At 37.6% G+C, this 12,053-nt stretch overlaps 1 protein-coding gene across 1 annotated transcript in view; it reads left to right on the top strand.

The window, feature by feature from the left end:
- Nucleotides 1–12,053, top strand: part of CPS1 (carbamoyl-phosphate synthase 1) — a 140,200-nt gene that overhangs the window by 92,577 nt on the left and 35,570 nt on the right. Inside the window, exons 23-26 of the mRNA XM_005888993.3 lie at nt 72–137; nt 609–672; nt 2,385–2,566; nt 11,803–11,997. Coding sequence (XP_005889055.1) covers nt 72–137; nt 609–672; nt 2,385–2,566; nt 11,803–11,997 — 507 coding nt within the window. The remainder of the gene's footprint in view (nt 1–71; nt 138–608; nt 673–2,384; nt 2,567–11,802; nt 11,998–12,053) is intronic.

The raw sequence follows: 12,053 nt of genomic DNA, 5'->3' as shown, positions 1-12,053 counted from the left end.
GTATTAAAGGGGAATAAAAATCCACATGTACGTGTGTATTTATTTTACATATGTATTTATTTCTCTTTCAGATTGATACACTGGCTGCAGAATACCCATCAGTAACAAACTACCTCTATGTTACCTACAATGGTCAGGTAAGAACTGCCAAAGTTCTGTAATGCAGAAAGCTCTACATTTAGTAGATGGTCTATTTACTAGTATATTTAGTAAATAAAAATGACATCGTTTGAATTGAATGTGATGATGTACTTTTGTACTCAGTCTTTTAAGAACTGCCTTAAGATGATGAAATAAAACAAGTGGAGAGATAAAGATAATGGTTACATGATTGACACAACATTATAAATTAATAAAAAAAGACTGGTGACATAAACATAAAATTATACTGTATTCTCATGGCTAATTGAAAATACTGCATACTTTTTTTTTTTTACAAATAAGTAGGGTTTATATAACATTTTATACTTATGGATTCCCAAAGACTAATAGAAGATGCATATAAACAAGAGAAAGAATGAGAAAGACACACTCAAAGGCATGACACAGTTGAATTAGAGGGAAGAATAACATAATAATTGCCATATCTTCCTTTTTCTCCCCCTTAGGAGCATGATATCAATTTTGATGATCATGGAATGATGGTGCTGGGCTGTGGTCCATATCACATTGGTAAAGTGATAATTTATATTTACATAGAACTTTTCAGTTTATATAGTACTTTTCACATATGTTAATTCCATTATTCTAAGAACTATGTAAAGTAAAAGCTGTCAAAATAAAAATTTTACAAATTAGGAAACAGAGGTTCAGAGCCATGTATCCCAATGTATATAGCTATTAAATGAAAGAAGTAGGACTCAAATGTAGGTCTCAACCACAAATTCCATCTCCTTCCCTTTTACCTTGTTATCTCTTTTTCATTTTCATTCTCATGAGCTAAACTTAGCCTCTTACTAGGGTTGGGGAGTGAATTACACTTTAACTTTTTATCTTCCTGCATAATTTTTCACCAAGATCTGTATTTGTTCAATAACTTTATACATAAAAGAGTAATCATTTTTGTAGATCCAATGTCTGACCTAACATATGACATGGGTTGACATCAGATGCAAAGAGCTCATCTCATTGAGACCCAGGAAGAGTATCACATAGTTTAATTAAGACATTCTCACCAGAATTTGTTGTATTTCTCCCAGTCACTTAAAATTAGATATTTAATAACGAATCAAGATCTATTACAGTTACAAAGTATATATTTAAATAGATGTTTCTTAGCAAGTATATCTAACATCTAGCCTCTGCAAGGTGTTCTAATATGGAATTGATGAAACATATGATTTAAATGTATTTTAAACATAGAGTTTATTACAGTTTTTACAATTAAGTGTTTCAGGAAGTGGTAGTTTGCCAATTTTTGGCCAAGCCTTAAAGTAGGCCAAAAGTGTTTATACCTTTGCCACTCTATCTTATGCTTAAATAGCTTGGACACCTTCACCAGGACCTACCCTTCTCTAAACCTTTCTTCTTTCCTTTTCAAATTTCACCTAATTTATGCAACCATTCTACATTACTTTAGGGTCTAAGAAAGATTAGCTGAGCTAATAATCAAGTGTGTACTTAATTGATAGTGAGATTTAACATGCTACTATATTTGGACAACTTATTATGCTGACAAGCATTTTTAGGAGACAAAGTCCTAATGCAAAGGATTAGTACAAATCCCTGAACTTCAGTTCTATGGCATCCCAGTAGAGGTGATATTTTGAGGCATTTAGGCCATTATTATACATCAAATCACTTCCTAGAAGGTCACTCACTCTGCATGGGGTGGCCTTGCCAAGCTTAAAAGGATATGCTTGGAAAGGCCAGGACTTTCCAATCAATCAAGACATGTCAGAGCTGCAAGGCACCTCAGGGATCATTGGGTTTGGCTCTCAGACAGCAGGGTAAGTGGAAGGACTTAAACAAGAACTCAAGTGTTCTGATCACAAACTTTATTATGTGTGCTGAGGTCAATATGTTCACTTTGAGTTTCTTTTCAGTAAATGAGGTTTGTAAAAATTATTATTATAGTTCTCCTCCATTAACTTTGAGGTTCTGAATGTTCCAAATATGGAGATTACCTCTTGCAGAACTTAGTATACAAAGCAAGCCAACCCGTCATTGTGGTTTAACGAGTCCCTGTTTTTCCTACTAATAATATAGTAGGAAATAGTATGCATAATATCAATAGATCTGACATTTATATTTTGGAAAAAAATTGAATTGAAAGGGCATTAGCTCCCTTAGCATTGACTGACTGGCAATATATGTCTGCTTCTCTTTGTGTTATAACTTCAGGCTTCTCTTCCCCTCTCTCCCCAATTTCATTGTCTCTGTAGGTAGCAGCGTGGAATTTGATTGGTGTGCTGTCTCCAGTATCCGCACATTGCGTCAGCTTGGCAAGAAGACAGTGGTGGTGAATTGTAACCCTGAGACCGTGAGCACAGACTTTGATGAGTGTGACAAACTGTACTTTGAAGAGTTGTCTTTGGAAAGAATCCTAGACATCTACCATCAGGAGGTAAGAAAGAAAAAAAAAAGGAAAAAAAAAGAATAAAAATATATACAATGCATACTTTATATACGTGTATCCATGTATGTAGATTTATATTGCAAGTTACCTTCAGAGAAAGAGCTTCTGGTGTCTTCCATTGTCTAATTTTGTAATGAAACTCTGAAAAATAATCACCCCAGCCTTAGATTCTTGAGGCCGTGGCACAGAGTAATTCTTTTTCATATAAAATACACCTTTTCTTTCTCAGCATTCCATCTATACTGAAATTTCTTCTTGGTAACATGTGCCAGACACATATTAATTAGCATAAGACAGCCCCGATAGATATTTTGTAAAGCCATTTAATTGATCATGTAGACCCACGATAAGAAGCCTCTCTTTAGTTCACATCCTGTTGTGGTTTAATGATGACCACTTCTCAGAGGAGACAGGTTAGTCATTCACAAAAGACTGGTTAATTCTTTGTGCTACAGATGAAGCTGTTAGTCTTCAGTGTAAAAATCAATGAGTTCATTCTAAATGATTTTGGTAGCATTATAGCCTTCTCTTCTACTTCCACTCCAATATTATAGAGTGTATCTTCACTGTGGATTTATATGATCCTAGGTTAACAAGTTATATTACAATTAAAAAAATGCCTACTTGAAAATTTTAGTCATGCCTTTTGATGCTGTTATATTTAATTAATCATCCCTATGTACAAAATATGGTCACTTAAGGAAAAAACAATTAACTTGGAGCCACAAGACTTAAATTTTTGACTTGAAAATTTGTTGATTTGTGCCAGTTATTTAAATCCTCTGTGCTTCATCTTTGTTATTTCTGTTAATGAATCATATGAGTGTTAAAACATGGTACATGTAGGTTTTGTGATGGTAACATAGATTTGTGGTTGAGATCGCATTGTCGAGTATAAAGTATAGTGTTAGAACAATGTGATGATTTTATTACTGTGAAAAGAAATAGACAAATTTAGGATTAATATATCATCATAGTTTTCTATTTAGGCCTGTCCTACTAATCTTTTAATATAATGAAACGAAACCATTAGGTACGGATTCCCAGGTGGCTAAGTGGTGAAGAATTTGCCTGCCAATGCAGGAGATGAGGGTTTGAACCCTGGGTCAGGAAGATCTCCTAGAGGAGGAAATAGCAACCGACTCCAGTATTCATGTCTAAAAAATCCCATGGACAGAGGAACCTGGCAGGCTACGGTCCATAGGGTCGCAAAGAGTTGGACACAACTGCACACAGCACACAAACCATTAGGTAGACTATACACAATTTTCAGTTCTTTCACTGAACAGATTTTTCTCATAATTTCTTTATTCATTTTAGATAAACTGGTGGGGATCAAAGCAAGTACATATTCTACAAATATTTCTTGAGTATCTTTTAAAACTCAGGTTCAGCAAGATCAGTTCAGTTCAGTCACTTAGTCATGTCCAGCTCTCTGCGACCCCCATGGAGTGCAGCATGCCAGATCTCCCTGTCCATCACCAACTCCCGGAGTTTACTCAAACTCGTCTCCATTGACTCAGTGATGCCATCCAACTATCTCATCCTCTGTCATCCCCTTCTCCTCCCGCCCTCAATCTTTCCCAGTATCAGGGTCTTTTCCAATGAGTTAGCTCCTTCGCATCAGGTGGCCAAAGTATTGGAGTTTCAGTTTCAGCATCTGTCCTTCCAATGAACATTCAGGACTGATTTCCTTTAGAATGGACTGGTGGATCTCTTTGCTATCCAAGGGACTTTTAAGAGTCTTCTCCAACACTACAGTTAAAAAGCATCAATTCTTCAGTGCTCAGCTTTATTTATAGTCCAACTCTCACATCCATACATGACTACTGGAAAGGCCATAGCTTTGACTAGATGGATCTTTGTTGGAAAAGTAATGTCTCTGCTTTTAATATGCTGTCTAGGTTAGTCATAACTTTTCTTCCAAGGAGCAAACGTCTTTTAATTTCATGGCTGCAGTCACCATCTGCAGTGATTTTGGAGCCCCAAAGAATAAAGTCTGTCACTGTTTCCCCATCCATTTGCCATGAAATGATGGGAACAGATGCCATGATCTTAGTTTTCTGAATGTTGAATTTTAAGCCAACTTTTTCACTCTCCTTTTTCACTTTTATCAGGAGGCTCTTTAGTTCTTCTTTGCTTTCTGCCATAGGGGAGAAATATTCAGGGAGGATAGAGAGCTGTAAAACCAGGTCCTTACCTTTGAGACATTGAAATAAAACTGGGATTAATGACATAATATCTGAAAAGTTACATAATTATTAAAAAATATTAACAAGCATTATAAGTGATAGTGGCAGGCATTTAACATGTAGTTAATGATTTCTGTATGAAGTGGTTTAAGGAAAGATGAAAAACTTCTATAGTTGCCTTTGTACATATGAATGCTAATGAAGTCCTTTTATAACTGAATTCAGTATGATAGAAATAAATAAACTGGCCCTTATTTGAAGCTAAATTTTTTTTTTAGTGCCACTACATATACTGAGGTAATTTTAAATGTTGTGTTGAAGACTATAAGAACAGTATACCATTGATATATTCTTTATGCTACCCTACAAGAAATGTGATTTTAATATATCACATGCACATATCAGGCACATATGTATGTATATTTGTGTATATGTTTCCTTGTATAAGGTTGTTATGTATCTCCTCACAGCAGGCTTTACAGGCATTGTCTCTCGTAACGGGTGTGCATCAACCTTCAGGAGGCTGCCCTTGTTCGACCTTGGATGCCCCTAGTGATCAGGAAAGCACTGAAGCATTCAGTAGTAAATTTGAAGAAAATTGGAAGCACGTCTAATCTTATTTAAAAGCACACATTTGAGTCACTTAGAAGGGCAATAGGCTTTCCCAAGGATACATAGCTACATGGGATGATAGAAAATATGATAGGTCCCTTGGTCCAGGTCACTTGGTCGAGTTCAGGACCAAGCTTGTTTCCATGGCATCAAAGGAGCACCTCGAAAGAAAACCTTAAGGGGAAGTCAGAAAAGTGATGTGCCCTGTGAGAAAAGCAGGCTGCTTTGGAGGGACGTCTGGATCAGAAGTTGAGTGAGAGAGGATGCTAGAAATGCTGAAATCTCCTTCCCACTTTTTTTTTTTAAATAGAAAAATTTGTAGTGATATATCCCTTTAGCTTCAGGCATTATTTTTGTAGTTGTAAAGGGCAACCCTTTAAACTGAAGTCATTAATTCCTTATGATTGTATTCATGGATTCTGTTCCCTGAGAAGAGCTTTGCATTTTTATTTTTTATGTTTTGGTGTGTGAGTGTGGAGAAGAGCCAAGACATTGAGAAGTGGGTGTCTGCCATCTATAAAGCTTCCCAGGTGGTGCTAGTGGTAAAGAACCTGCCTGCCAATGCAGAAGACTAAGAGACATGGGTTCAATCCCTGGGTCAGAAGATCCCCTGGAGAAGGGCAAGCCAACCCAGTCAAGCATTCTTGCCTAGAGAATCCCCACGGATAAAGGATCCTGGGGGACTACAAAGACTAGGACACTGCTGAAGTGATTCAGCACGCCATCTACATGGCTTTGATGGATATTTTTAGCCTGGTTCAGTTTTGTTTAGGACACTCCTTAAAAAGGAAAAAGATGTTCTCAAATTATATTGAGGTACATGAGTTGAAAATGATTACTTTGTTTATAGAAGTGCTAACACTGATCTTCTCTTTTATTAGTGTGCTCAGTCACACAGTCTTGTCCAACTCTTTGAAATCCCATGGACTGTAGCCTGCCAGGCTCCTCCATCCATGAAATTTTTTAGGCAAGAATACTGGAGTGGGTTGCAATTTCCTATTCCAAGGGATCTTCCCAAGTCAGGGAGCAAGCCCATGTCTCTTGCATCTCCTGAATAAGTAGATGGATTTTTTACCACTGCACCATCTAGGAAGCCCCTTTTTAAATTAGATCTATTGTTAGATCTGTTTCCCTGGGCTGCTGCTGCTGCTGCTAAATTGCTTCAGTTGTTATGGGTTATGCAATAATCTTTATAGACTATGATGATAAGGGAGACTCTCACAGATCCTTTCTAACTTCACATTTCCCTTTCTTTCTTTGGAGACTCATGGTTTGAAAAGTTATAAGCAAAGCACATTTATTTTCTTTTACTTCCAAACCCTATTTAGGACCCATTTCTTAATTCTGCTCATTAAAAAACAGGTTGAGTTTAAAAATTCAGGCAACATGTTTGACACTTTATTATGTCCTGTCTGATTTGAGTCCTGATTATGTATTTTTTTTCTTTTACAATGTATAATTTACTGGATCATACCCTATAAAGATGTACTCTGCTTAATTATTTAATTCTCCTATTTTTAACACCTGATGCCATATGTATTGGAGAAGGACATGGCAACCCACTCCAGTATTCTTGCCTGGAGAATCCTGTGGACAGAGGAGCCTGGTGGGTTACAGTCAGCAAATGGGTTATGGGATTGGAAATAGTCAGACACGACTGAGCAACTAAGCACATCATATGCATAATAGACAGTGGTACCTCTGTATCACAGCTTGAGTTAAGTGAATGAAAGAGTGACAGCCATGAATTAGTGATAGTCAAAACACCTTAGGGAATGGATCACTCTAAACTAGAACTGGGTTTCACTCCTAGCAATTGGTTTCATTGCAATTAAATCTTAAGATTCTGTCTGAAATGTTACAAATGTTTTACTAAAATGTGAATTACTGAAATATAATGCATGTGCAACCTCACTGATGGATGTATAAATAATGAAGATGTAAATTAGAGAAAATACATGAAATTACAAAAATCAGGGCTATTTTTTGGTGAAGTAAATGGTATATCTGTTAGTAAGACAAACTTTCTTATATTGCATTCTGTCTATATTAAAACATTTAATTTGTCTGTAAAATAAGGACTGACCTAAGTGATTAATATATAAAAGAAACTGAAATGATCTGAAATACATTTGAAGTATTTTCTGTTAATTCCTCACCACTAAAAATAAATTTGTGGTGTGATTTCAGCTTAAAAATTATTGCAGAAATATTTTTGTAAGGTGATGCCTTAGCTTCATGATATCAGGTTTAAAAACTAGGAAACTAAGCTACAAACAAGTTTAGGTAAGATCAGTAGAACTTTGGGAGCCTAGTGGAATTATTTTAGGCCTAACATATTTAGAAATCTGTGAAACAAATCTGCATTTTAGAATATTTTGCTTCAGTAAATTACTTGAAATTAAGTGTAAGTGATTGTATATGATATTAATTCATCTGTGTAGATACCAGATTCTCTTCTCTTAGTCTCTACAAGCTCTGTGCTTAGAGTTGGGACCAATCTAAGATAAAATTCTTCCACAAAATTCTCCTCTATTAACTTCATCCCTCAAATATGTTCTCTTTTACTGAATTCCCTTTGCTGTGCAGACAAAATCTGCACTCAACCATCACACCATTACTCTAAAACATTCCTATGGACATGATTTGTCTTCCAAATAATGGTCTTTATTTTTGGAGGTCAATGATGAGAATAGGATATTGGAGTGAAAGTGTTTCTATCTACTACTTCCCAGAAAGAATGTTTGAGAAATATCTCTTCTACCCTTTAACATTCACCACCTTTGAAACAAGCCAGAAAAACAGGATTGATTTCAAATTCAGACTTGGCATATTAGGTAAGCATAGCTGCTTTACGGAGAAGGCAATGGCACCCCACTCCAGTACTCTTGCCTGGAAAATCCCATGGATGGAGGAGCCTGGAAGGCTGCAGTCCATGGGGTTGCTGAGGGTCGGAAACGACTGAGCGACTTCACTTTCACTTTTCACTTTCATGCATTGGAGAAGGAAATGGCAACCCACTCCAGTGTTCTTGCCTGGAGAATCCCAGGGACGGGGGAGCCTGGTGGGCTGCCGTCTATGGTGTCGCACAGAGTCGGACACGACTAAAGTGACTTAGCAGTAACAGCAGGTGCTTTACAATATGCAGAATCTCATTCAAGTAATTCTGTGTTTGCTAGGTAAGAAATATCGGCAAGTCACTTGACCTTCACCAAGCCTGTTTATTTAGCTGTAAAATAGGGATAAGTAATAACTGCCTCAGAGTGAAAACCATGAAGGTCAAAATGTAGTTTAGGTGTATAGTAATGTACTAAATGGGCTTCCCAGGTGTCACTAGTGGTAAGGAATCCACTTGTCAATGCAGGAGACATGAAAGATGTAGGTTCAATCCCGGGATTGGGAAGATCCCCTAGAGGAGGGCATGACAACCCATTCCAGTATTCTTGCCTGAGAATCCCATGGACAGAGGAGCCTGATGAGCTACAGTCCATGGGGTCACAGAATCAGACATGACTGAAGTGACTTAGCATGCACACACACAGCGTATTTAAGTAGTAGTAGTTTATATTATGGGGCTTCCCAGGTACTCAGTGGTAAAGAATTTGCCTGCCAAGAAGGAGAGCCAGTTTGGTCCTTGGATCTGGAAGATCCCTTGGAGAAAGAAATGGCAACCCACTCCAGTATTCTTGCCTGAGAAATCCTGTGGACAGATGAGCCTGGTGGGCTACAGTCCATGGGGTTACAAACAGTTGGACACAAAACAGGAGCAGCAGTTTATATTATTATTTATAAAGTTGTTAATTTATTGAAAAATTGAAATCAATTCCATAGTTATTTAAACTACTGATATATTTATTATACACAGCTTTTTAATTCATCTTTAAATGCCTGTTTTAGTCCAATTGACTCTAATATTTGCTCATAGCTGGTTACTTCTCCCTTAATTTTAGAATTTATTTTTGAAGACTTTCACATAAGAGACTTTTTGTATATATTTAATATTTAATTGAAGAATTAGTTTCTAGGTCTCTAAAATATTAATGCCACTAATAAACTAAAATAATAAGCAAATAAAAATACTATAGTTAAGAGAATAATTTTTATTAAAAGTTTTGCAAAAAATAAATAGTGAACATAAAAATGATGATAAAAGCAGCTTAAGTGTACTCATAAGTATGCAGAAATGTGGACTGTTATTTTCCATAATGTTTACAATGCATTTAAGTACTCAATTGCAGGGTGTTTGCTTAGGCAGTATATAATTTCTCTTATCAGAGAGAAATTAGTTTCACCCCTTTCAGTAATATTTCAGAATAATTTCAAACAGTGACAGAAAAACATTTGTGTGTGTGCTAAGTCACTTCAGTCATATCCAACTCTTTGTAACCCTACGGACTGTAGCCTGCCAGGTTCTTCTGTCCATGGGATTCTCAAGGCAAGAATACTGGAGGGGGTTGCCATTTCCTCCTCCAGGGGATCTTCCCCACCTAGGGATTGAGCATGTGCCTTTTATGTCTCCTGCATTGGCAGGTGGATTCTTTAACACTAGTGCCACCTATTACTTCAGTAATATTCAATTGTAGGTTGTTAAGGCAAAGATAAATTATGTCAAGATCAATGGCCTATCTGATATTGTAATATTTTCTAATATAAATAATAATGTCTTATTTATATGCTTACAAGGTGTAACACCTTTAATGTTTATTATCCTATTTAATCTACATACATAGAAATCTTATGAAGTAGGCAGGTATTATTATCCTAATTTTATAGACAAGGGGATGGAATCCCAGGGAGAGTTTCACAGAGGGAACCAGGAAGGGGAGGGACTTCTAAATCCAAATCCAATTCCCCACCGTCCCTCACTGATTCCCCCATCATCTCTATAACACTAGTCTTGAGAAATTTGAGATTTTGTGTGCTTAAAAAAAAACTTAGTGTTTTGACTATTCATAGGAGATTAATGTTAATAATTCAAGGACTGCTTATATGGCAAATAGTACAGAAATTGGAACTAAAATCAGTTATGGGTACTGGAGACAGGTACCAAGCAGCAGTGAAGGGGAGAGGATGTCAAAGTGAGAATTAGGATTTAGACTGCACTTCAGGGGTGGTTAGTTTAGATAAGGGGAAGGAGAAGGAAGGAAGGAAACAAGGCTGGGAAAGGTTAAGCGGTGAGAGAGCTTGCTGGTGGGAATGCATGTAGGTAGTGACAGGGGGTAGGTGGTCTTCCTGGCGCTGAGAGGAGTGATTGTAGATAAGACTGGAAAGCCTTAATGGCCCCGGTGGTAAAGAGTTAACACTTTACCCTTTAGGCAACAGAAACATTTGGAGAACTCTGAATACAGAAGTAACTTGGTGAGGAGTCTTGTGAACAATCAGTCTGCATCTGTGGCTTCCCACTTGGCACTAGTGGTAAAAGAACACGCCTGCCAATGCAGGAGACGTAAGAGACCTGGGTTTGATCCCTGGGTTGGGAAGATCCCCTGGAGAAGGAAATGGCAACCCACTCTAGTATTCTTGACTAGAGAATCCCATGGACAGAGGAGCCTGTCCATGGCGGGCTACAGTCCATTGGGTCACAAAGAGTCAGATGTGACTGAAACGACTTAGCACGCATGCACAATCTGAATGTGAAGTGCTGGAGTGGAGAAGAACAGCAGAGATGAGTGTTAAAAGGAGAGATCTGGAGCACATGTATACCTGTGATGGATTCATTTTGATATTTGGCAAAACTAATACAATTATGTAAAGTTTAAAAATAAAATAAAATTAAAAAAAGTGAGAGATCTGTATCCATTCAGGAAATTACAACAGTAGTTCAAGAATTAATTGAATATAATATAAAGCACAGGATGAAAATATTCATTGACTTGATTTTCTAATTGCCACACATGCAAATGTCATACATTGACATGTAATTGTATGGAAGTCATATTTGGTAATCATATACAGGAGTCTTTCATGCTAATCACATGTAGTTTTCCAGGAGTCTTAACAAAGATTTTGGATGGTGTGTGCCTGGGGACTTCCCTGGTGGCTCAGACAATAAAGACTCTGCCTGCAATGCAGGACACGCAAGTTCGATCCCTGGGTTGGGAAAATCCCCTGGAAAAGGGAATGGCTATCCACTCCAGTACTCTTGCCTGGAGAATTCTATGGACAGGATCCTGGCAGGCTACAGTCTATGGGGTTGCAAGGAGGTGGACAAGACTGAGTGACTAGTGTGCGTGTGCATGTGTGTGTACCTGGAAAGTCAGCACAAAATCCGTTTATCTCTCTGTGGCATAACTTTTATCCATTGATGGGAATAATGAAAATATCACAATCATGTTCCGCATTTTCGGTAAGGAAATGGAGGCAGTAGTATTAGCCCAGTTGTTGATCATCCAATAGCTGATAAGAGGACATATTTTTCAGGCATGTGGTGGCTGCATCATATCAGTTGGGGGCCAGATTCCGAACAACCTGGCAGTCCCTCTGTACAAGAATGGCGTCAAGATCATGGGCACGAGCCCTCTGCAGATCGACAGGGCTGAGGACCGCTCCATCTTCTCAGCTGTCTTGGATGAGCTGAAGGTGGCTCAGGCACCATGGAAAGCTGTTAACACCTTGGTAAGAAGAGAATCACATGTCTGTTTTTAACATTTCCTTTTGAAAAGTCACGACCT

This window comes from Bos mutus, chromosome 2 (genome assembly GCF_027580195.1).
Source record: "Bos mutus isolate GX-2022 chromosome 2, NWIPB_WYAK_1.1, whole genome shotgun sequence".
NCBI classification, from domain to species: domain Eukaryota; kingdom Metazoa; phylum Chordata; class Mammalia; order Artiodactyla; family Bovidae; genus Bos; species Bos mutus.
Note: the sequence above shows the minus strand (reverse complement) of the source record. Positions and strands in the feature narration are given on the sequence as shown.